General features: G+C 37.4%; 1 protein-coding gene across 1 annotated transcript; it reads right to left on the bottom strand.

Annotated features, from left to right (window-relative positions):
* Positions 1-1,716: 1,716 nt before the first annotated feature.
* WDR75 (WD repeat domain 75) lies at positions 1,717-27,265 on the bottom strand. Its single transcript, XM_006209992.4, has 21 exons — positions 27,131-27,265; positions 22,710-22,839; positions 19,897-19,962; positions 18,897-18,987; positions 16,888-17,012; positions 15,451-15,521; positions 14,637-14,756; positions 14,088-14,176; positions 13,493-13,651; positions 12,800-12,859; positions 12,594-12,709; positions 11,376-11,551; positions 10,041-10,198; positions 9,402-9,582; positions 8,430-8,524; positions 7,342-7,437; positions 6,582-6,751; positions 5,966-6,025; positions 3,201-3,350; positions 2,676-2,767; positions 1,717-2,262 (listed from the first exon to the last, which is right to left on the bottom strand). The coding sequence occupies exons 1-21, from the start codon at positions 27,217-27,219 to the stop codon at positions 2,058-2,060; spliced, it is 2,499 nt and encodes an 832-aa protein (XP_006210054.1). The 5' UTR covers positions 27,220-27,265; the 3' UTR covers positions 1,717-2,057.

Here is a 27,265-nt window from a genome sequence, read left to right as displayed (position 1 = left end):
CTTGAAAGATAAATCAGATAACTGAGGGAGGCTAGAAGGTGACCAGTCTTCATGGATTGATTAATTGGGCCTGAAAGTCCAGATATTAAGGAACAGAGTGGCTACTATCTTTTTATCTGTACAGTTGTCTCTGGGGAAAAAAATTCTTTTTTAGTATCAGGAGAAATTAGAATAAGGTTGTCATGCTGTGGTGTATGAGATTAACTCCTCAGAAAGATCTACACTTAAAAAGAGCCAAATTTACTTTGAATAATTTTTAAAGTATGAAACTTTTCATACCTAACTGCAAAAAATATTTCTTAAACCTGGAGGTACCATGTCAGTGTCTGAACATGGCAAAATAACGACTTTGTAACTATGTCAGAGCCCCACTCCCCAGGCTGAGAATACTGGACTCCGGACATCCTTGCCCCAGCTGGCAGGGGAGGGTCCAGTCAGGAGAGACAAAAACCAGAGGCTACTGTCTCTGCCATTTGTAAAGCAGGGGTGTCACTTTGACACTGAGAGAAGGGGTTACTGTGCCTGTCCCACCCCTTTCAGGAGCAGTGGCTGAAAGATTTTGCCCAGGAGGCAGTCTGTAAAAATAGAGAGCTGTGACATTATTTGAAAGAGTGAAGTTCAAGTCTAAGAATATATATATATATTTAAATCTACTTTTACATATAGTGGCTAACATTTGCAAATCTCAAACTCCCCAATTTAGGGTATTCTTGAAAACAATGGAGATTTTGGTGGTAAGCACTTAAGAGCAGGCTAGTAGCTCCAAGAAAACAAGCTTACCTATACATCAGCTAGTTTACCAAAAAGAACCAAGAGAAGAGACAGAGTCCTCACAGGAACCTCAAAGACTGGCCTCAAAAAATAACCCCCAAGAGGGACCTAAATTTAATGGATCAGACTGTGGAACAATTTATGCTCCACATAATGTAATGCTGCAGCTGATTTGTAGAATAGTTTTGTAGTTCTTTAAAAAATTAAACAGTTACCAAGTAACTCAGAAATTCTGCTCCTAGGTATATAACCAGGTGAAATTAAATTAATAAAAAGAAATGAAGTACTGATACATGCTGTACTTTCTGTAGAATGAATGTGAAGTAAAAGAAACCAGTCACAAAGACCACTTATTATATGATTCTGTTTGTATGAAAAGTCCAGAATAGGCATATCTGCAGAGACAGAACTGTTGGTGGGTGTGGCGTGGGGTAGGCTGAGAGTGACTGGTAATGGGTTGAGTTCTGCAGTAAGGATGTGTAACTCTGTGAATATGCTAAGTGGTTAAAATGTAGCAACCTCAATACTTTAACATAACATAGAGGAGACCTGCATTCTACTAGCAATGGGACTCTGGTTAGAAAGTAGTTATTTGACTCAGTATACACAGGAATAACACTGACAAGAGTAATACCAGCTCTTCTTATCTGCCAAGGCGGTCATGGAAATTAGATTTACAAGTACAGTAGACAAGCCCTTATTTGAAAGTTATGGAGCCACATGACGTGAATTTAGAATTTTTCAGATTTTAGGCAGCTCATATTATATGTTACCCTCAGTGGGGTCTGTGAAACAGCACCATAATCAAATCATTTCTCTAATTTTCACTATGAGAAATAAATACACTAAGAGGGATGAGTTAAGGCTACAGAAAACCTCACATCAGTTCAGGTCGTATTTGGCCACCAAATGAATCTTGAACTTAAAACAATATCATCAACGAAGTTTGATTTTTAAAACCTTTTACTCCAAATTGCAAATAAGGGGACACATGCTGTGTAAATTCAAGTCCTGGCTCTGCTGTATCACCTGTGAAGAAAAGAGCTACTTTAAAAGGCTGATGTGTGACTGAGCACGAATGAGATGATGTATATATGAATGTGCACAGCAGCTGTAAAACATGATGCGAACAGAGCTTCATAGTATGTTATTCAAACAGTAAAGCCTGTTAGTATTTTTAACATTTTTAAAAACAGAAATAATATTAAAATAGATTCTTGGACTATCAACATACAATAAAAAACAACAAAAACAAAGTGCAAGAACCCACCCCCATTCTCCAAGTCTTAAAGGGCAGCTATCCAGCTGTAGTCCACTTTCCTCAATTTTCTAAGTTCCTTTTCTTCAGATTTTGACAACTGATGTATAATGTCTTCTCCCAAATCTGTGGTATTTGTATCCTGGACCTCTTCTGTGAAATTATTTTCTTCATCTGAATCGTCACTTTCTTTTTCCTCTTCCATATCTGCATCATCAGGAACTTCTTCAGCACTTTAACAGCAACAGAGTTAAAGACAATAATTACTATTAAAAATATTTCTAAACAATAACTTTCTAATTTAAGTTACCTATGTAAAAATATAATATGAACAAAATACATGAAAGTTCTTATTAAATACAGTTTAAAAATTATGGGTTATTATGAAAGAGCAGGTGAATTTATAAAAAGGGTAGTTCTGAATTACACACTGCATTCTTAAAACATACCAGAAGAGATCTCTTTCTGACATTTATTTTCAAAGTATTTTATTTATCTGACCTAGTAATCTTATATCCTTTAACTACAGGTTAAAGCAGGAAGAAAAAAAAGAGAAATACAGGGAAAGAATATTCTGTATCAAAGATAACAGAAACCATCTCCTTTCCCAAGAGAGTATCTAAACATATTTAAAGAATTGCCTCACCTCTTAGTCTCTGTAGACAGCAGCAATGAATTTACAAACATGGAGCACAGGAAAGAAGCAGACGGCAGTACATGGGCTGGGGTGTGAAGAAGCTAAAGTAAAAGCAAGAAAACAAGTTTCCATTTAAAAGGATGACCTGCCAAGGCTTCCGTCGACAGCAGGCTCTCCCCACAGAAAACCAAACCAAAGCAATCTGTGCCCAACTTCCTACATTTATGCAAACATCTCCTCACCCCCACGCCCATGTCAGGCCACAGTAATCCGGAATCCGGTTTTATGTCATTTGGTTTGGGATTAAAGTTGTACAGTATACAAATGACGACTCAAGTTAATTGTTACAGACTGATTGCATGAAAACTCTAACTTAAGGTGCTTTATTGCATTTAACGTGTTTCACATTAGTATAAGCAATTAATTTATACTATTAACTTTATACCTATTATACCTATTATAAAGTTAATTAATAATAATTATTATTATAATAAACTTATGCTTCACATTAATAACTAATTAATAATTACTTACCTCACTAATTGCAGGTATGTTTTCTGTTAAGGGCAGCTGTTCCAGTTCATTCTCCAAGGCTTTGTTTAATTTCTCATCCTGCTGTTGCTGCCTGTGCTTTCCCAGTATAAAATAAAACGGGGTTGTCGGAAGACTTTCTTCTGCTAACAGCTGTAAGGGTTTAAGACAAAGAGAAATAAATTACTTCAGTAAAAAGGAGGAACTGCCATAGACTCAATATGAAGTACTACAAAGTGTTAAGGATGGAAGGAACTGTAGAAATTATCTACTACGATTCTTTCACTTTACAGGCAGAGCAGCTGAGGACCAGCAGCCCACGTGCTCGGGGAGAAGCTAACTGTGGACACTTAGATGACAGAACATGCGCGTCCACCACTGCTGCTTCCCCCAGTCCTACAAAAATGGCAGCAGAGGGGTTTTCACAAGGGCATAAACCCACAGTGATAAAGAGAATGGGCGATGTGGTAACATACTGGAAGGTGGAAAGCAGGCTGAAGGACTGTAAGATAACTTAACAGACCCGAGAAAGCAGGATTCTAGGCTGGCGGCAGAGAAAGCTAAGAAGCATCCTAATTTATACTGTAGGATCCAGCAAGTGCTCAAGAATTGGTATGAATAGTAGCAGCACCTCTGTAAAGTACTGTCCTAATAGTAACAGCACTCTGTAAACAAACAAACAAACCCCAAAAAAACCCCTGAAACTCAAAACAAGTAGCCTGGCTGAAGGTCTGCTTGGAGAGCACTCAGATTTCCAGATCTCCTCCTCAACCGCAGCAGGGGACGGGCAGTATGCTCTCTGGAGAGCGAAACAAAGTGTGTCCTTAGACTGGACTGCTTGGTGTGCGGCGGGGCGGTGTCTTCCCAGCTGAAGGCAGTTGTGCCCCACAGAGTGTGCTTCTCACACCACTGGCAGCCAGGCTGACATCTTTCAGGCAAGAACTTGAAATAACTTTATCTGGGCAGTTTGACCAGCCTAAGAGAAAAAGTCCTAAAATAATGGCTTTGGAGATTTTCTCATAATACCTCAGCCAGAGAGTAGAGGCCAGAGACGCGTTCCACCCAGGTAGAAAATCTCCAAATGGCCATTTTGCTCACTTTTGAACAAGAACAGACAGCCAGGGATCATCAGACTGATGGAAAGCTCTAAAATAATTAAGAATAAAACCTAATGGAAATGAACCATGTAAGAGAGAAAAAAAGCAGAAGCTCATATGAAAAAGAGGAAATCTCCCAATAATAGAAAGAAAACAGAAGAAAAAAATACGGTATCAGAGCACCATCCTAGATGGTCCAGTACTAAATAATAGTTCTAGAGAAAATGAAGGCAAACAAGTAATTCTAATAATTTAGTCAGTTTTCTGATTAAAACCCTCCAAGGGGGCTCTACATTTCAGAGGAAAAGCCAAAGTCTTTTCATGAAAGCCTGTTTGACTGCTTTACTTAAAATGGCCACCTTCACCCCACACTCCCTTTCATATCATTCCTCCCCCCATTACTGCCTTCTAAAATACTACATACTTCACTTATTTCTCTTCTGTCTTTACCTTCCTGTTAAGACTATAAACACAGAAGGTTTAGAGACTTGACTCTCTTGCTCACTGATACATTCCAAATATCTAGAATATATAGTAGATAATTAAAAAATTACTGAATAAATTCAATGAATTTTCAGAGGAAGATAAGTCAGTTCACAGATAGAGTATAAGACAGTATCTTTCAAGTTCTTAAGACAAAATGATTTTCAAACTAGAACTCTACCCAACCAACCAATCAAATGGGAGACAATAAAAGGATGTCCAAACATGCAAGGTCTTACATTTACTTTCTATGCACCAACAGAACGTGCTTCATCACAGCAAGGGAGTGACCAAAGAAAGAGGAAAACCTTGGGATCTATTACAGCAGAAGTGACGTGCACCCCCAGAACGGCAGCAAACGTAGATCCTAAGATGACTACTGTGCAGGCTTACAGGGCAGTCAGTCCAGAATGAAGCCTGTGAGAGGCTCTTGGAAATAGTTCTTCAAGATTCAAAAGAATACCTAGTGCTTGAAAATAATGAGAGAAGACTTACACAACTAGGGTGGAGTTTGCAGGTAAGTTAGGTGAGAAGTAAACAGAAAACTAAGCAAATAAAAAAAGAAGGCAATCATTAACTGCAGAGGAAAAAAGCTGGTCACAAAGGGAAAACAATGTTTACTACTACATGGCTCAGCTATGAATTGTGTTTACATGTTTAAGGATGAACACTGACCCGACCAATTTAATGTTTATCTATATTGGGAAAATTAGGGGACAGGAAGGATGTGTGGGTGTGCTATGTGTATGGGGGGAGTGGTGTAAAGAGAGCTACAACTTCAACTTCAACAGATCAGTTAACAAATACTGAGATCTGAAATATCCAGAATTAGCAGTACATAAACATATTTCTTAGAGATATGGAGGTAAATAAAAACTTCAGCTAAAAGAGTTGAGAGCATCTTTGTGAGTAATGGAAGTGGTGGTAATACTAAAGTTTTTCCTGATGAGTCCTGTTGAGACTATTTGACTCTTTAATTTACAAGCATATAATACTGATAATTACAAATTAAAACTACATTTTCAAAGAGCACTATGACATCAAAAAAGGCAAGCAGTTGCTAAGTATATAATTTTAAATTCAATTTTAGGACAGGTAAGACATTTTTCTCATAGCTGAGTTCTAAAAGATAACCTTATCTCTGCAGGGAGGCAACATGCATGATCTGCATGGGTGACTAGAACATACCTGTTTGCTTGTTGGTGTGAGTTTTTCCTCTGGAGACGTTGTACTGAATGTCAGTAAACTCTGAAAAGAGAGGTCAATTAATGATGCAAAAGTAAGTTGTAGAGTGCAAATCTAAATAAGATGTTGAAGTTAGAGAAAGAGGAGGTCAACTTCTCATCTTGATACAGAAAAGTAATAAAAATTTAAAACAGTTAACTGCTGCGACAGTTAAGATTGTTCTGAAAGACAGTATTTAAGAATTGGTAACAAAATAAAATTCAACTGATGAACCAAATTTAAGTCACTAATTTCTTTATGGTAAACTAAATACTGAAATTAAAAAAAAAAGCCATGCTAATAAATACAATTTAAAGTATTCTAGATTATCTTTTTTGCTGTCACAGAGTGAACGGATGCAAGTAATACTTAGCCTCAAAGGTGTGGGGTAAAGTGATGCTCATACACTCCCACTGGTAATAATGCTGTATTAATAAGCATATCAAATGATTTGGGGTTGGTGGAGGAGCAATCCTTTAATAAACCTATTCCCCCTGCCATGGGCTATTACTTTCGAATATTAAAGCAACTGAAAATTACACGTACAAAATGACTGCCTTTTCTGAGGTGGGATGGCTACCTGTGATTTTGTTAGGAAGTAAAACTGGGATCTGTTGAGCCACTGGTAAGCTTCTGAGGTGAATGATTCAGGGACATCTCGTGGAACAAACACTCCCCACTGGACCTCCTCTCTGGAGATATTCTTTTGAATGTACAGTGGCCTTGGCTCACTAGGTTTAAATACAAACACTAGAGGGAAAAAACAAAAAGACAGTAACATTTTGCCTGCAAGGTTGGTTCTAGCCTCAGATTTGCAGACCACACACATCCTGAGACTTATACCATTAAGTAAATTACCCAAGTCATGGTTATTTAGGCTTTGATTCAACAAATTTCTACTGGATGCCTACCATGTGCCAAGCAGGTTAGAATAATGGCTTTGAAGATGAAAAAGAGAAAGAAGAATCTCTGCTTCTATGAGCAGGTCCTACTAAACAGACACTGAAATACTACGGCAGTATTTTGTCTTAAGCAACAGAACAGAGATCTGTAGAAAGAGCTTTAAGATCATAGAGCAGGAACATTAAAGCTCCTCAGGGGTTTTAGGAATGCTTCAAAAAGGCGAAATCTCTCTTGGCTTTTGAAGGCTGAGTAGGAATTGACATGTGGAAAAATGAGGGATGAGCTGGGACTCTAGAAAGGAAGGGCAGTAGTCAGGCAAATGGCTTTAGATGGACATCTGCTTTGAGGGTGAGTTTAACTCAAATTACATGAAAGATGTTAAAAAGAAAACAAGGTAACAGATTTCCTCTTACTATCAAAATACAGTGCATACTTACAGTCTGAGCCCACGGGAGACTGAGAGACCACAGCAATGTTCTCTGAATTGGGATCAGGTTCCATAACTCCAACACTTAATTTTGCACTCCACTCCACTGGGGAGAAAAGAGATTCACTTCTAAGAAGAGATTTACCAAAAGCTTTCCTAAGCTTGTTATTTAAAGTAGGTACTCAATCTTCACTGTGACGACCAATTCTGTTATTCTTAGGAAGAGGGATTCTACGCTGCCAAGTAACACACGGAGAATATACTGAAATTATCTGTGGAAGGAAGGCTGCACTAAAGTGAGGGGCAGGAAGCAGAAAAACAAAGTTCTCCTTCCACATGCTATGAAGTGATTATTATTTCAGTGCCAACTACTGTCTAGTGCTTTTCCACTACCGCCAAATGTTGGCAAAATGTTAACTAGAAATCACTGTAGAGAATGTAAGAAAAAACGGTATCACACACATTCATTATGAAGCAACCACCATACCTCCCAAACATATACTTGAAAGATTAAATGCCACAAAGTCCACATTTGTTAGGACTGGCTAGGCTACATTCAAAGTTAATGCTGTCAGGGATACTGTGGGTTACTATGCATTCGGAACTAGCAGAAACATTCCTCCAACTGTTATGAGGATGGAGAATACGGACAACAGCAGCCAGCCATACACATTGAAGATACTGGAAAAAACTGATGTGCTGACAATCAGGCAGTTTATAAATACAGTTAACCCTTGAGTAACATGGATTTGAACTGCACTGGTTCACATACATGTAGATTTAAAAAATACCAAGTGCTATACTACTACTCAATCTAAGGTTGGTTGACTCCATGGAGGGCTGACTGTAAGTTACAAGCAAATTTGTGACCCTGCAGAGGGTCAGTGACCCTAACCCTGGATTGTTCAAGCGTCAACTGTAATCAAAGTCTATTATTACAGGCACAGCACTCCAAATTTTGTTGGTATAATATACCACGTAAAAAATTCTATTCTCTGGGTAGACATGATATCACCCGGGAGTCCTAAAATGCCAAAGATTATTTAATGGCCACTTCCCATGTGCTTTGTTATCACCTGATAGCAGAAAATGTCTTACATGCACAACTGAGCAGATTCCAACAGCATAGAATGCCATTTTCAGTGGCACCAAGAAGATACTTCGAACAAGTCAATCTCCCAAAGCAAAGGTGCCTAGATTAAAACAAGGAAGTTAACAACAGTTAGTTCTAGCACACTTAGTTACAAAGGACTGCAGACTTCCCGAATGGTTTTTATTTTGTGCAATGCAGATTTTTAGACAAGACACATATGTTTTTGTTAGTAATTATCCTGCAGAAAAAAGGGGTAAAGGTGTACAAAAGGAAAGGTTTACTTAGCTCTTTCGTTTCTTTGGGGAAACAATTTGATTACTAATTCTTTTCTTTACTATGCTGTATGGTATAACAAAGAACACATATAGAGAAAAAGTATGTGAAATGTACCAAGTCATTTAACAAAACCCTTTTTATGCTCATTTGCCTCAAGAGGAAAATTTGCAATATGAATTCTGAAGACAGTTTTACAAAGTAAATTCAGTATTAGGTATGTTGGAAACTAGAAACAATTAGCCATTTGCTATTCTGCCCTCAAATGCCCAAGTTACCGGAAATAAAATGGAAGATATTGCTGTTATACTCCCTTGCCATTATTAGAAAAAAGGAATTTGAGCATAACATTGTTTTTATGAAAATGAATGATGAATGGTTATGAAAATAAACATTGGATCTACTGAGGCTTATGTATAGCTTCTACTGTTATGCAGTACAACTATGAAAAGTATTTATTACAAAGGAAAAAACCCACAGGCCAAGAATTAAAAGTTAATCCTGATTTCAGAAATAGATAAATCATAGCAGATGGCTCATACAGCCAGCATTTGCTGCTTCTCAGCATTTTGGTCAGCTGCTGGCCCCACTGACCCACAGCATACCTTCAGAGGAAGCATAAATTATCACTAAAGTTTATGTACAAAGACTTGCTTGAATTAAAAAAGCCACAATACTTCATACTTCCCAAATTATTTACCTACCTTATTTTCCCAGCTCGTTGACAAAATGTACACTTAAGTTCCCATGTCTCTGAATCCCATATTGTAACTATTTCCTCAAAACTAACCGCTAGTAAAGAGCCATCTTCGGAGAAACAACAGTTAGTTGCTTGGTATTTGTGGTAACTACCCACAAAATCACAGGTCCAGCCAACAGCTTTTCCTGTGGAAATATACACAATAGAATTCAGAAATAGTGTAAATGCTAAATAACATTTTAGGAAATTTGTAAGAAGTATGGATTAAGAAACAAGGAAACACAGCAAAAACTTCCTCCTCAAAATTTTAGTTAGAAGTGCTACAAAGCACTGACTGATTTGAAATTTATGCCTCTTGCAAGAGATCTTGACCCCTCCTCTTGTGGAACAATGAAAGGACTAATAGCAAAAGCCCTTTTTTACTGTACCCTTACAAGCTACAATAATCAACACATGATTAATAAAGAACGTCATAAAATAAGTAAAGATCTGGGGGGAAAAAATGGTCTCTCTTAAATGTTTTAAAACTGAGCAATATCCTATAGAATTAACGTCCTCCCAGAATGGATACAATTCATGAAAGAAATATCAATTCTTAAAATTGTGCACTAAATATAGACATTACTATATTCACTTAACTTACTGTATATATCAGAATCGTCTGTTAATATCCACACTTTGAAGTGACCATCTCTACTTGCTGTCACCAAGGTGGGGTTTTCAGATTTTTCTGCATTACAGAAACAGAGATCTGTGATGTGGTCTTCATGTGGCATGTTAATCTTTGTATTAAGAACAAACCTAGTAGGAAGGAAACCGCCAATTAATTTTAAAACCAAGACAAAATGATATATTGCCATCTGAGTATTAAGAACTTCTTATATATTGCAAATTTTACAATAGCATCTTTAAGAATGGGTGACTGATTTATTATCACCTAAAATGACAACTGAGTGCTCTGTCACTAGTGGCCATAGGATGCAAAGAGTCCTAACAAAGCACCTCTGTGCTCATTAACTTATGTAACATACAGATGATTATGTGTGCAGTCAACTTACTGGAACCAAAATGAGTATGAAATAGGAGTCATCAAAAAAAAAATGATACTTTAAAGGCTACTGAACTAAACTGTAGGAAAACTGTGTACAACACAGAACCCACCTATTTTGAAAATAAGCAAGAAAGGAAATGGCTGTGAAAGCCTTTACTTGTGGCAAGAAGATACAGAAAGAAAACTACCTATGTCAAACTGCCCCGGTTTATATTTAATATTCATAGTCACCCAAACTACCTCTCAAAGCGTGTTTCTGGCTTGACAGGGCATGCCTGTGAATGAAACATGACCTATGCTGGCACTGTGTTCTTCAAAGAACATAAGGGTAAGACAGTGTCGTGACTTTTAAAAAGTCCAGGTTATAGGAGCTGTGAGAGGGCCTGATCCCTCACCTGTAAAGTGTGACAACAGGCTTATCTCAGAGGGTTCTTGAGAAGATTAATAAGACAATGAGCACAAAAGCACTAAGCCTAGTTCTTGACACCACAAGGACTTGATAAATGGCCATTACAGCCACCGTATAAGAAGCCAGAGGGCTCCTTATCTAATCGAAGCTAATAGCAACCACACCTCCACCACCTACTGCCATTTTTCCAAAGAAGGTAGCGTAACATCAATAAAAAAGCAAAGGAACTAAGGCATCTGGATTCTAACCCTGGATTTGCCAGAATTAGGTTATGTGTTCTTGAGGTGTGTCACCTGCCCACGTTTTTGTATTTATGCAACAAGGAAACACTGGAACTTGGAGGACAACAATGCTTTCTCAGAGCAGAAAGCTTAAAGGTGCTACTGGGAAATCACCTCCTTCTCTACATTTAAAACTTATCAAAATGAAACACCCTAGAGACCAATAATTGAAACCACAGAACTGAAAGTCAAGTAGCTTTCTACTCTGAAATCAAACAGCTATACAGGCGGTATTACCCTTGTGTTTTCTTATTGTACATCCACAGTTTCATCTGCAATTCAAGCTCAGTTTCCTTTTCTTGACGTTGTTCCACTGTTGCAAGCCAATTGCCATAGCAGCCAAATGCAGCCTTTGTTAGCTCAATCTGGATCAGACCATAGTCATTGATATATTCCTGCTGTATAATATCTAACTGATGGGTTAAAAAAAATTCAAAATTTTTATTAATGTGAATACAGAAATGTTAACCACATCACAGATAACTTCTGGAATGTATAGTAACAGATTTTTACAAAAAATGAAAAATGAACTAATTATGAGTTACAGACATTGAAACTGCTAAAAAACTGGAGCACATTATACAGTACCAATTCAGTGATTATCCTTCAATGTTCTTGAATTTTAGTAATGACCATGACCCATTTATATGACACAACAGAACCTTTAGCTTATAGTAATGCTTTTCTCTTGTTTCTAAGAAGAAACAGCTTTAATAAATTCTCAATGCTAAATTCCATATCACTAGAAACAAGAGCAAAAATAAAACCTACAATTTTTAAGTGAAAAAAAAGTTGCAAGTAGACCAGCATTTTATTTATAATTTTTTTCCATTTCTTATCTCCTCACTAAACATGTATCAATTGCCTACTATTTCTAGGCATTGTATTAGAAATTGTACAAAGATCAATACATTTCCTTTCTTCGAAGGGTTTAAAGGTGATGGAGATAAAAGAGACAAGTGTTACAGCGGCTATGATAGAAATCTATAACGGGTACTGTGGGGCACTGAAGAAAAAGAGGGAAGTCTGGATTGCATTTATTAGGATTATAGGAAGCGCTCCTCTTAGCCTCGCTGAAAACTTTCTCTTCAGCATGCACATATGACACTGTTTCACACAAAGCAGAGACATATTTATACTGTCAATCCACATATTCTCCCTTCCTATCCTTGTAACACAAAGGCACAGATACGTGGGGCAGTTAATTAGGGTGTAGTCTGAAACAGAACAAGACAGAAAGACAGAGCCCATGCAAGAGTGCCAACTGGCTTACACATAGACTAGCTGCATCTGTGGCCTCGTCAGAACTATGCTGTAAACAACTGATAATACTATGTTCAAATGACAGAGGCACAGGGGCTAGTTTTAGAAGCCCCTAAATAAGTTATTTGACCCCCGTAGTGCTGTAAAGAACTTTCATTAGTTTCAAGGCTGGTTAATGAATCAAAGTCTTACATTGTATAGCTGTTTATCACTCTGTAGAGAATAAAACTGCAAGTGGCCAGGTTTTCCATTCAAAACCAAAGCTTTAGTTCTTGGATCAATCATCAAACCAGTAAAGATATTGCTGTCTGCAAAAAAAAGTGAGTAATAGCTGACATCAGACAAACATTCACTTTAAAAAATGTACATGATTCCAAATCCAGTGAGGTCTACAATACCTTTCACTAGGCCTTGAATTACTGCGGACGCCTCAAGATTCCGGTGAATGATTATTATCTCTGTGGGGAAAAAAAAAAAACCCAAAAAACGCCAAAATATAAATAGGCAGACTTTCAAGGTAAAAAAAAAAATTGTGAATTTGTATCACTCTGAAATATACCAGAATACACAACAACCAAACATGTTCAATTTCTTGGAGTGTTACTGGAAAATCAGGAATATATTTTGTGATTTAACAGAAAAACTAGGGGTGGGGAGGAAGGCTTTTCTGTTAAGAGTCTTTGTCAGAATCCATAGACTTCCACACAGAGATAATGGCCGTATCAAAGGAAAGCCTCAAAGCATTCTTTAAAAAATGCCATTATATTTGTAAAAACACAAATACCCACTTTAAAACCTTTCTTTTACTCCCCCATCATCCCACATGAAAAGATTTTAAATGTAAGTGTCAACAACAATAACCAAATTCACTTAGCCCTACACTTTCACAAAAACAATTCTGGAAATGTTGGACTCTGGTGGCATCTAGGGACAAAAAGGGCTGGAGAGAGAAGGAGAAATGGAAGAAAAAAATGTTTCTTACATCCTATGCTCTTAGTTTGAGGTCTCTTATCTTCCATCCCCAATAGATGCTAACTAATTTATGACATTACACAAATTATGTTTCCTTAGGACAACAAATTCAGACTTACTGTTATCGGAGTGTGAAGTACAGAACAAATCCCCCGCTGGAGACACTGAGATATGTACAATAGTAGCTCCTAAACGGGGGAGGAACTCCTTATTCTTCTCTGTCGCCTCGCGCCACTCAACGAGGACAGACTCACGGCCACCACTAAGCAGACTGCTGCCTTCTCATCCACCCAAAGAAAAGAAAAGGACAGTGTTTGGGGAAAAAAACAGAAAAGTATAACTGACATTTTAATTTTTCCTATCATGTTAGAGAACCATTTTTTAAAATACACCAACTAGTGTCTTTGTATCTTTTAATATACTTGTAAGACAAAAGATTTAGAGATCACTGGTCCAGGGATTTTTCCTTTCCAGTAATATCTAGTTTGTTACTGACCAATAACTAGAAAAACACTCTGATACTCCGAAGGGCCCTGAAACCTTAAGTCTACGGTATTGTGCTGAGCAAAGCCTCAGACACAGGGGTGATACACGAGTGTTTACAATTTATTTGGCCCATGCAATTCTAAACCTTTCAAACTATAAACACAGTGAATTAAAATATTTGGTTCACACACTTCATAAATTCATTTTAATTATTAAACTTGAACTTACCTGTCACTGAAAAAGCCAAATCCATAACCAAATCATGGTGCCAATGTAAACATGTGTATGTGTATTTCTTTTCATCATCAAAATTTCTCCTATTGGAGAAAATAAAAATTCTTAATTTGACCAAAGGTGTAAATTAGGAAAATAATGGCATGCTGAATATAATGAACACTATCGAGCTTACTGGTCTTAATGTGCAAAAAGTACATCTATTTCTAAACCAGTCACTTCTGCAAATAGGGTATCACAGGATCCTACTAGTTCAAGATTCACGATTGTTACTTTCTTTTTCACTTAAAAGCTGACAAAAAGTTCTCTTCAATAAAATGATTATAGGCAAAATAGAATCTTACTCCCAGGGCCAAGGTTAGAAATCTTAAAATATAAGTCTGTGCAATGCAGAGGAAGGGAGGATGTCAGCAAAGCCTAGTATCTATTATCCACTGTTGCTTTTCAGTTCTGTCCTTTTCCCTGCACCCAGAGATACCCCTTTTCTGCAGGACTAATTTAAAGTAAATAAATGATCACCATGCTGTTCATGAGTTAACTTACCAAAGACGAATTTTGCCATCCTTGTGACCAGTTGCTATGCAGTCTTCCTTTGGGTGACATGCTACACATGTAAAATTGTTCTTAGCATGTTTCTTATTTCTTGATGATGATAAAGTAAACCTAGAAGAAAAAAATTTTCCCTTGATTATTAAAGTTTGTGGTAAGTGTGATGTAATTAAGTAAATTTTACTTAATTCGCTCCAGTTTGAGTTGATACCTTTAACACAAACTGGAGAGCTCTCAGAATTCACTGATTATAAATGCACAATTTTTAAGAAGAATTGTGATCAAGAATCAAGACTTTTGTAAACATTTCTTAATACACAATATAAACATGTGAATAACATTCTACTGTAACAACTTGTCTATGGAGGCCACTGACAGTGAAGTAAAGAACAGTCCTTTTTGCAGCTTTCTGCGTGGGTAGTTTGTTCAAATTTCCTGTTAAAGCTAAGCTTTAGGTTCAAATGGACTAATTTGACCCATTTTAAGCCCAAGTATCCCAAAGTCTGTGTTCATTCTGATAGCTATAGAACGACAAAAAGGAAGCCTTTTCAAACCACATCCAGTTTTGACAACAAGTCTGCACAGCAGAATCTAAGTGCACAAGGGGTTTTGGCTGGAAAAAGCTCCCTAGGATTTTGTGACTGACGATTTTAACCATCCTTGGTTAAAAACTTTACCTCTATATCTTGTGGTTTCACAACCACCTGTAACATGAAATATAAACAGCTCTGGGTCACAAGTATGAGGATGAATAAAATTTTTACCAAACTCTTGGGTAATTAAAAAGCTTTTAAAAAGGAATTCTTACCGTGAGGTTGTTTTCTTTTTGAAAAAATAAACAGACAAGTAAAAGTCTCGTACTGCAGCAACATATTGTCCCTGGTATTTCAAAGAGAAGACAGCATTCACAAAAATAATCAACACTCTTTAAGAAGAAATATTTTCATCACAAAAGTTACCACAGTAACAATAAACTTTTTGCAGATTAAGCGTATGTTAAAATGAAATACAGTTTGGCTATGGGAATAATAATCCTACTTTAAAAATAATCACAGAAAATTAAAAGATGAACATAGGTCCTAAACCCTAAAACTAGACTCTGGCTTTAAGCATAATGGTTAAAAACTTCTATTAAGGCACAATTTATATACAATAAAATACAACGTTTGACATATGTTTATCCATGTAACTACCATCACAATCAAGATTGAGAACATTTTCTTAACCTCTGGAACGTTCCCTGGTTCCTCTTTCCAGTCATTCCCCAATGCCACCAGCCCTTCCAGCAACTACTGATTTCTATCACCATAGCCTACTTCTCTGCCTGTTTTGTAACAGAATTCAAACAGAATGGCTTTGCCCCATATCTTGTCACCACTCAGTACTGTCACTCTTTTTTAATCTGTTCTAATGGACGTGAAGTGGTATCCCACTATGGTTTTAATTTGTATTTAACTGATGACTATGCCACCAAAGAAAAATAACGTTTATAATGTTAAAGAGTTTTCTCCACTTTAAGAAATAAACCCTTTTCAGAACAAAGCCAAAAAAATGCTACAAAATTTAACGACTAAAGAAACATGCCACCACAATGCTATCTGGGGGCTTTTAATGGTACTTGAGTTTAACAAATAGTGATTATTAATAGCTACGGGTAAATAAATCATGGTATAAACATCACACAGTCATTATTTTTGATGAACATTTAAGTACACACTCATGCTGCAATATTAAATGAAGAAAAACATAATTATTCAGATAATTATTCAGTCTGAGAAAAGTTATTTTATATATATTTAGGAAAAAGTCTAGAAAAAGATTCCTCAAATATTATCACTGGTGAGACAATTTCTTCACTATATTTTTCTGTTATTTCCAAATTTTCTACAAAGGCATTCTATTTATAGCCATGGAGCTCATATTTTTGGAAGAAAGTTTATAATAAACTGATTTCAGTGGCTTTTACATGGTACAGGCTAAGAAATACAGTACAAATGCTAAAACATTGTTTTTTTTTTTTGACAATTAGAGAATTTACAAGAGCAGTTAAGACAGAATGTACAAAATTAGGATGGTCCTAAAAAAGTCTATACTACAAATACATGTTAAAGAAATAAGACAGCCTTCTTAGTTACTAACAAAAATACTGTAACTCAAGGCAATATTAAATCACTATAACATAAAGGAGACACTGCAGGAAAGAGATTTTATGTATAAAAAAGAAAACCAACAAAACAAACTTTACCTCATTTCCAAAGGCAATGCACTTGGGTGACTGGTTTATGTAATCCAAAACAATGGAGAGCTCCTTAGCTTCTATTTCCTGACTTGATGATCTTGGTAGTTTCACTGAAACCAGCTGAAATATATCTAGCCAAAGGCAGCTATATTAATATAAAGCCTCTCTAGAGAAAGTCAAGATGTGCCTTTGTTCATATGAAACTATTAACTGGTATACTAGAATCTGATGCCAAGAGAATAATTCTAGGTTATCTTGAATAAGTTGGACTCCTCATTTGAATATACAAGTTTTAAATGGAAGTCTAAACCCACAAGTCACACACACACACACACAGACACACTCTTTATACATGTAGAAGCACAATTTGTTTTACTGGTACATTCCAAAGAACTGAGCTGAGCTTTATAATGGAGATAAAATATGACATACTGGTGAAGTAAGCAGCCCAAAGCAGCAAACCATGAGAGAGCTTTCAGAAATGCTGTGTGCTTGCCACACATTTGTAGGATAAATCTCCTTTTCTGTAAAATTGACACGTTCTTCTCTTTGCACCCCATTTAAAACATTTCTCCTTGGGGAGAAACAGCTGTATTTCACTATGCCGTCTCCTTATCCTCCTAGACTTCGTAATGAATATAAAATTGTTAACATACCGATCTACCACTTTTTTCTGTTTTTCAGCCTCCGTATTATATGCTCAGAACTCAATTCTTCTAGTCTTTTCAGAGGCTCAGTTTACATGTCTAAACTCTAACCCTTCTTTTCTGTTCTGAACTTAGTCTTCCCCACGTTGCCCACTGGAGGAAATGGCACCATCTACCTCGCTGCTTAGACTAAATCCTTGAGTGCTCCCACTTCTCTCTCACGCCCCATACCAAACCATCCGCAAACCCTGCTGGCTCTAATATTCAAAAGACACCCAGAATTCCATCACTTTTCACCACCTCTTGCCACCACCACCAAGTGTGAAGCCATGACCATGTCTCACATCCTGTTACGAGCAGTGATCTCTTAACAGCTCTTCCCACTTCTACCCTTGGCCTCCTTTAGTCTCTTCTCACCACAGAAGCCAGTGTTCTATTACTGATCACGTCCCTCTTTTGCTCAAAGATGGTTTATGGGCCACATAAGAAAACTAAACTTAAAGCTTTTTATTCTTTCATGTCACATTTTTGATAAAATATTATGCATTAACAGAGTTGGTCCCAAATAACTTAAAGCTTAAAAAAAAAAAAAGAAAAAAAAAATTTAGCTTTCAGTTTTGACTATTTTCATAACAAAAACTCCAAATCACCACCACCACTCATTTAGCTAATGAGCTATGAGCCAGCTTTGCTGACCACCTAGTGACCAGGTTAAAGCTGCTTTGTACTTTGAAATCTAAATACAACTATATTTTATGGAGAACACCAAACGGTGCAGTGGTATTCTTGAAGTCTGAGATTAGAAAAATTCTTTGGATATATCCTTCATGTCAGTGTTCTGATGTATTAAATTCACTGCTAAAGAATAATTATTCATAACCACTGAAGATATCGCAGGAATTCCTAAAATGCTCTGAAACATTACAGTTTCAATGGAATAATGTTCCAGTGAGAGTGAAAATATAGTAATAATTTAGCCACACTACTTGTTTCTAACAAATGTTTTCTATACCATTTCCTACAGATTCAAGATCAACAAACGGGTGTTCAATGATGGGAAAAAATGATAGTGATGCTTAAGAATGACAGATTTAAGTTCAATAGGAAGACACACTGTAGTTCAAAACAGCTTTAAAACTGGACCCATGCAGTCCATTATCACCACCATATAGAATCATTCCCTTATTGCATATTTCAAAAATAACACAAAACCTCCCCCAAATGAATGCAATGATGGTGAAAGCAATTTAAATGCCATCTCCAAACACTGTTAATGTCAAACTAAAACCAAAATGTTAAATTTGAGAAACTAAAATGAAAAGAGCCACTCAATGCCGTATAAAATGAAATGAATTAGTTATACTATACCTGGCTTTTCTTTATTTATTATAACAAAGACAGAGTCCTCAGCACAGGCAAGAGAAAAAAGGGCATGAAGTTTATGTCCAACTATGAAAGTCTGAAAGATAAAGAGCACCATACTGTTTATTCTGCCTCCTGCCCCGAATAAGTTCCATAAAGGGCAGGGATTTTTTAAAATCCATTTTGCTCACTGCTATATTGCCTACATCAAAAGAAAACTTGACCTAAGGAGACACTCCATACATATTTGCTGAATATGTATTGTTCAAATTAATACAGAGAGATCTATTTCTTTTCAATGGTTGTACAGTATTCTACTGAATGAGTATCAAATTTTAACTAACATTAACATTATATTCAATTTTTCTACCATGAACAATGTTTTCAGGATTATATATACCTGCCAATATTTCACAAGAGATTCCTAAAGGTGAGAATGCTGGAGCAAAAGGTATTTATTCATTTTCAGTGTCATTCTCATTGACTATACAGATACAAAGGTATCTGTTTCTCTACACTTCATCACTATATTTTTTTCAGTCTGCAATTTGGCTAAACTGACAGGGAAAAATGCTGTGTTACCCTTTTAAATTTACATTTCTTTAATTAATTACTAACAAGGTCCAGCATCCTTTCACGTTTATTGGCCATTTGTTATTTTTTTTCTGTGCATTATATTCCTACTCTACACCAATTTTCTTCCATTGGGTTATTAATTTTTCCTTATTGGTTTTGGTAATTCTTTGTATATTAGGGGTAATATCTCTTGTAAGTATTTTCTTCCAGTTTCACTGCTCATTTTTTGGTTAGTTCAAAATTTTATATAGTCAAAGTTATCTTTCTTTTATGGTAGCTGAATTTCATGACTTGTTTAGGAAGGCAATCTAAAAGATTAGGCCTTACAGAAGGAAATAAAATGTCTGTTATTAAATTGTGTTGCCGTGTGTCACTAAATTATGCTGCCATTCTTTTTCACATAATGAAAATGGAAGCTCAATCCACATACCTTTATCAAAATGCCATCTATATAGTCCCACAGTTTAATTGTGCCATCAAAGGAACAGGAATACAGCTAAAAGGGTAAAAATAGTACAAAACTGATTTTAAAAAAAAGAAGATATTACATCATATTAAGATATCAAACAAATTATGTGCTGACTAAGAAGGCATTGCCTGTTCATCAATTATTAGCTTTAAAGAGATGAAATCATTTATTTATATCATTTTTGCAAAATAAAAAAATTTATCTCCTAAGGTAAAAGAAATAAAAGCAAAAATAAACATATGGGACCTAATTAGACTTAAAAGCTATTGCACAACAAAGGAAAACACAGACAAAATAGAAAGACAACCAACTGAATGGAAGAAAAGATCTGCAAATGATATGATCAAAAACAGGTTAATATCCAAAATACACAAACAGGTCATATAACTCAGTATCAAAAAAAAAACAAAAAAAAACAAAAAAAAAACAAACAAAAACCCCCCAAAAACAACTAATTAAAAAACAGGCAGGAAATCTGAACACACATTTCCCAAAGAAGACATACAGTTAGCTAACAGGCACATGAAAAGATGTGTAACATCACAATTATTAGAGAAATGCAAATCAAAACCACAATGAGGTATCATCTCACACCTGTCTGAATGGCTATCATCAAAAAGTCTACAAATAACAAATGTTGGTGAGAATGTGGAGAAAAGGGATCCCTTGTACATTGTTGGTGGGAATGTACCTTGGTGCATCCACTATGGAAAACAGTATGGAGGTTCCTCAAAACTAAAAACTAAAGACAGAACTGCCACATAACCCAGCAATTCTACTCCTGGGCACATATTTGAAAAAAATGAAAACATTAATTAGAAAAGACACATGCACCCCAATGTTCACAGCAGCATTATTTACAATAGCTAAGACATGGAAGCAACCTAAATGCCCATCGACAGATGACTGCATAAAGAAGTTGTGTTATATATATGTAATAGAATACTATTCAGTCATTAAAAAAAGAATAAAATTCTGCCATTTGCAACAACAACCTGCATGGAACTAGAGAGTATTATGCTTAGTGAAATAAGTCAAAGACAAATATTGCACGTTATCACTTACATATGGAATCTAAAAAATTTAAAAAATGTATATAACAAAATAGTAACAGACTCACAGATACAGGGAACAAACTAGTGGATAAAAGTGGGGAGAGAGAAAGGAGGGGAGGTAAGATAAGGGTATGGGATTAAGAGATACAAACTACTATGTATAAAACAAATAAACAACAAGGATATATAGTACAGCACAGGGAACTATAGCCCTTATTTTGTAATAACTTTAAATGGAGTATAAACTATAAAAATAGTGAATCACTATGTTGTACACCTGAAACTAATATAATGTTGTAAATTAACTATACTTTAATTGAGAACAAAAGTGGCAATTTAAAGATTTCTGCCATGGAATCAGAGAACTGAAATGAAAAATGGTGGAGTAAGAAAATATTAACTATTCAAGTAAAAGAATTATATTACATAGAAAGCATACATCAGAATTACTACATATAAAAATCATGAACACAGATCAGTAAAATGTAACACGGCAAACACAATCACTGTCAAAACACAAATACTGACCCTCCAGAGTCCACAGAACCCCTGGCACCCATCCCTTTACCTCAGCCAGACCTGCTATTTACGCTGTCCCCCTCTAACTTCATTAACTTTCAGTTCCATGAAATAGATCTTTCATGCAATGTGTAGCTTTTTTTTTTGCTATGAAACTTAGTAATATAGACTTCACAAATTCCAATTTTAATTTCTGCTGTAAAAAACAAACAGTACACATTAACATAACCTTTTTTCTCAAATGCTCAGAGGACTGCAAGGATAAAATGTGTGCTTGAATCCTGCAGAAAAGCTACTTAACTGTGATTTTTCAGGAGTAGCTCATTTAATTTTAGGAAGATCAGTGTTACTTTATGCCCTACTTCCTTTATGATAAAATAGTGAATGGCAATGCAAATCTTTTATTAAATCAAGTAGTAACTGTCAAGTTGGCTGTAACTAATCCAGAAAAGAAATTGATCAAAAACTAGAGCAAGAGTATTTTTGAGATAACTCTCTAGTAGCTTTGCTGAAACTTAAGAACAGCATTAAAACGACCATTTAATTCTTGAATTCTGAAAAGTAAGGGCTACTTTGTGCGGGGAGTGGGGAGGTCCAAACTACAATAGACGCCAAAGTCCTAAAATTGTCCTGAAATTAACTGGTTACTAAAGAATCCCTTCTTCTTATCTAGATACTGGCCTTAAGATTAGGTGACATCTGCATTAACAGTAAAGGGCCTCATCTCTAAAGGATTAGGTCTACAAAATCAATACCTCTCATCAGTCAACATTTTAAAAGATGCATTCCAGAAACCAAAGAGTCCAGAGGTGAAGTAAGTTTGAGAAACACCCAAGACTATATACCCCTTCTGGATATTTACCATGCATATAAAGGACCTGAGAAGACCTACAATCAAGAAATTCATTTAACTGTTCCAAACTCTGAATTTCAGAAACTTATACAGCCAAGAACCCCCTCTTTAAAGTAACACCTATTAGTATCCTGTGAACAAATGGTTACACACCATGAACAATGCAGTTCTAGGCAGTGACCCTGTTTCCATAATTAAAAGAAAAAAGTGAAAAATATCCTAAATCAGAAAAATCAAAATATTTTCCCTGATCATAACCTGGAAAGTTTCCCAGCCAAATTCAATTCAAATTTTCCTGACAAAAATAAAGCCAATATTAAAATATTCAATTGTAAATTGTTTGCCACCTGCAGATGGTTGTTGGGGTTGAGCTGGATTCCAGTCACCAGATGTCTGTGCCCTTGCAGTATGTGTACACATTCTTCTGTGGCTGTGCTATAAACTTTAATAAAGTCTCCAGAGACACAGAAGATGTACCTGAAAATAAGACAGAAAGATTGTAACATGCAACAGAGATTTCTTTCACAATAATAGTTTAAGAACTGTATATTCAAATCTGTGTGTTGCTGAAGTCCTATGGGGCATCTAAGACCATTTAGTTCATTAACTCTGAAAGGTAGATCAACGATGTTAACTTTCTTGTTTAAATAAATACTCATTTCCCTTACCAGGCCATAAGCTCCTACAGGGCGCAGGTGTTAATTATCTTTAATTTCCATATCCAATCCACTTTGTTGAATAGAACTTACCTGATCTTCAAAGGTTTTATAAACTAATTAGATAAAATGAACCTATAAATAATTATTACAAAATAATTAAAGGGTAAATCTTCTAAAGCTGACTGCGGTTGCTCATCATCCTATTTTATCAATTCTAAGACACTTGCTTTTTCACATGTTCACCTCTCTGAAATCAGAATGCATCTCACAAGTGCTGTAACCAAGAGGTGTGGCTGCGTGAAACTGCTTAGTAAGATCAAGAAAGTATGAACAAAGCAGCTGAGGTATAAGCACTCCCCTTTGGCTGGACCCCTCTCTCCATTACCGTGAGTGCTGCAGTTCTTACCATGTCCAGCCTGGACCACTCTTAAGAGCTTCCTACAGTCTCCAGGTGTGGCCCTTCCATTCATCTTTCACCCTCATACCAGACTAACTTTATAAACTTGACTCTATCACTTCCTTAAATAAAGATACAATTAAATTAGAATCTTTCAATGCTTTCCCACTGCCTTTAGGACATGATCCAGACTCCTAAGTTTGACCCCAGTATGTTAACTACTTTCTGACTTGAACAGTATGTTAAGGGGTCCACAACTCCAACAACCGCCCCCCCCCCATAAGCATCAACAGGCCCTTCGGGCAGTGTTTCCCTGAGCCGGTGGTAGATGGGGAGGAGGGACTGTTCACCAAGAAAACTCCCCCTCCAGCTAACCGATTCTGATATGCTTCCCCAGAGGAAAATATTTCCTCCCTCCTTGCTCCTCAGCAGAGAATGATGGCTTTAACTACTTGAATGCAAACCCCGAGGAAACATTCCATGCTTTGGCACATTCTGCCATCTATGCCAAATGCTGTCTCTCTGACTACTTCTTTAAGGTTCAGCTCAGGGGTCTTTCCACCGGAAGCCTCCCTCATCTTCTCATTCCTGCTCAGTACCCGTCCTAACGTGCCTGTGTGTGCGTGTTGGGGGGGTGTGCTTAGCTCCATCCCAGCACTTTCCACACGATGTTAAGAGATCTTACCTACCAGACTGTGAGCTCCTTGAGGGGAAGTGTGTATGTTATTACAGATAATAACAGAAATATGGTGTGGTAGAAAAGGATGCATTTTTAAGAAGTCAAACACAGATGGGTTCGAATGCCAGCTTTATCATGTACAGGCTGAATGATGTTAGAGAACTTACTTAATCTTTCTAAACCTCACTGTTCTCTACTTGTGGAGTTATTGTAAGGATTAAATGCAACAATGCATGCAAATGCAAGCTTATCACACAGAGCAAACACTCAATAAATGCTTCTGTAAAATGAGGATAACAATACCTATACCATGTAGACGGGAGTGCGTGTAAAGCACCACAATGCCGGTCACACAGGGCTCAATCATCTTTGTGATGAAGTGGAGAAGAAAGAAATTAGGGATGTTTTCAAGCAGGAACCAGGATTTAAATGAGGTTCTGAAGGATGTGTGATTTAAGGGCTGGGAAGGAAAAGGAACAGTAACATAAATAAAAGCAGGGAAATAACAACGTGGTACCCATGAGCCAAGGAATGTACCTATGTAACTAGCAAAGTGTGCGTAATGGGTATTAGAAGCACACAAAATTGGAAAAGCAGAGTTGAGCTAGATTGGGCAAGACCCTGAAAGCCAGACAGAAAAGCCACAGTTGAGGAGGGGACCTACTGACTATGGGAAAGCTGCTAAAATTCTATGATTCTGTTGTTTAATTTACTAGTCCAGCTTTTTTGATAAGCTCCATGAGGTAAAATACAAAATTATCTTATTCCCTTTTGGATAAGGCAGCCAACCTTTGCAGCAGCTGTTAGATAATATTCAAGTCCTTGGTGAATTCATTATAACCCTGTTAATTTGCTAGAAAACTGGTTTTAATTATCAGCTTCTATATATACAAAAAAAAAGAGAGAGAGAGAAATAAAAGTATCTTGATATCTCCGAGTTTCAGTCTTCAATTTCTACCTAACAACTGCTATGCCCACCTGGCTGTTTTACACATACTTAAAACTCATCCGGCCCAAAGTGAACCCAGCATCTTCTCATCAATCCTAATTGCTAAATCACTCCCAAACTCTGTCTTTTCTCTCTGACCTTAGTTCCAGCCAAAGTCATTTCTTGCTCGGATGCTGGCATTAGCCTTCTAAGTCCTGGTCTACACTCTTCTACCACTTCCTTTACCCTCTGCTGCAACTCTACCGACCTTACACATGAGACCCCTCCTCCCCAATTTCAAGCTGCTCACTTTGCCTGGATGCCTTCCCCCAACATCACTGAAGGGGAAAACTCCTGTTAGCTTTGCAAGAGCCTACTGCTGAAGGCAAACTCACAGTGCAACTCCCTTTTCTATGCCATCACTGTACCTTGAGTATGCTAGCCTGCACACCTCTCACCTCTCCATCACATATTATATAGTTTGGTCTTCAGATTAGTATTTTTGAGGAAACACAATCATGTTATCCTCCCTCCTCTAACATCTTAACTGGAGATAAAACCATTCCCACAAGCTAACTGTACCACTGTCTTCTTGCTTATACTGTGCCCCCTAACCGGAATGCCTTCTATCCATATACCTTAGTCAAAATACCATCCACCTCTCCAGCCTAAACATCACTTGCTCATCAACCCTGTCCATCCTTCCAGTGTGAAGTACTCCCTTCTTACGAGCTCCCAAAGTGCCACCGTATGAAACATCTGCTACTGGTTATTTTCCTTTCCTCACTAGACTGAAAGCTCTTGAAGATAGGATCAATATTGGAATTACCTTAGTTTCTGTCACCTCAGGTTGTTATAAATACATCGCTGATAAATACTCAAAAGTGAATTGTAGGACTTAGCAAGCAAAATACAATGGATCTCAATATAATAAGGTGTACAAACAGTACGCTGGAGGAAGAGACTGGATGTAAGTCCAAAGTGGCAGAACTTTGGCAATCTCTTAAAGCCTCAATTTCTTCCTCTGATTTACAAGATGAGTATCAACAAAACCTTGTTTCTTGTAAAGACCAAGGATCCTTTTTTTTTTTGCCTCTAAGGCAATTTATGGAATTTTTAGCTATGCATATATTCAATAACTATCTGATGCACACCATAAGACGTTGTGGGGGAATATAAACTTTCATAAGGCACTATCTCTACTCTTTCAAGGCAGAAAAGAATTTTTACTAAGTGTCCATAACTAAGCGATTCGATAACCTCTTTCTACATTGTGTCACTTGGAGATGCTGCTGACAATAGGGCAATACTGATGGTGATATACACAGAACCAGTAATTGCCAGACACTGTTTTACCTGCTCTGTATGTATTAAGGTATTTAATCCTCACAATAACCCCATGAGATGGACTACCAAATGTTATTCCCATTTTACAGATGAGGCAACGGAGGCAGAAATTAAGGACCTTGCAAAGGGCACACGATGAATAAACTGGCTTTCGAATCCGGAGGGTAGTTTAGCTTCCAGCTACAGTGGACGCCTGAGGAAGGGGACCAGGGCTTAAGTATGTTACCATCCTTCACAGAATCTATTACCAGTTTTCACGCAAAGCTCCAAAAAGGTTGCCACGATACCTTTTTCAGGGGTTGGGAAGTGTGGAGAAGTCGGAATCTTAAAACGTTCAGTAATTACATGTCACGGTCGGAGAGAGGGATTTTCCTCTTGGTACTGCAGAAGCAGCAGCGTACATATGCGTGCCTGAACCACTTCCCAGCCGCCCCAACGCCGAGCCGATTCTAGACACGTGGGTCCGCCCCGGGGGCCCCTCAATCTACCTGCAGGTCCGGGGGTGTGGCGGGGGAAGCGCGCCCCAGCCGGCGGTGCCAGGGGCCTGAGAGGTTTCTCACTCCTCTGACAGCACACAGGCTCCGGCTCCCTCCCGGGAGTCCTGGGGTCTCCCGCACGCGCGCCCCTTTTCCCAACCCAGCACCGCGGGCTGGCGAATCTGGGCGCGCCCAACAGTTCTCCCCGCCCCCGCCCCCGCCCCTCCGCGAGGACTCACGCCCCTCAGTCCGGCATGCCGGCAATGCGCGGTAGCCTCATACTTGGAATCTGCAGAGAACACCGCTCTCCTAAAGTTCAACTCGCTGCCGCCACAACGAACCACGCGGAGGTTCTTCTCTTCCTCCACCATCTTTGCGCAAGCGCAGGAACTCGCGACCGCCGGCCCCGCCCCAAAC

Source organism: Vicugna pacos, chromosome 5 (genome assembly GCF_048564905.1).
Source record: "Vicugna pacos chromosome 5, VicPac4, whole genome shotgun sequence".
NCBI classification, from domain to species: Eukaryota; Metazoa; Chordata; class Mammalia; order Artiodactyla; family Camelidae; genus Vicugna; species Vicugna pacos.
Note: the sequence above shows the minus strand (reverse complement) of the source record. Positions and strands in the feature narration are given on the sequence as shown.

Excerpts from the sequence above, each read along its gene's own strand:
- WDR75 (XM_006209992.4), bottom strand. The coding sequence starts at position 27,219 with ATGGTGGAGGAAGAGAAGAACCTCCGCGTGGTTCGTTGTGGCGGCAGC. Across the intron at positions 11,552-12,593 it reads GTGATAAACAGCTATACAAT|TTAGATATTATACAGCAGGA; the intron begins GTAAGACTTTGA and ends TTAACCCATCAG. Across the intron at positions 6,752-7,341 it reads GTCTCCCGTGGGCTCAGACT|TGTTTGTATTTAAACCTAGT; the intron begins GTAAGTATGCAC and ends TTTTCCCTCTAG.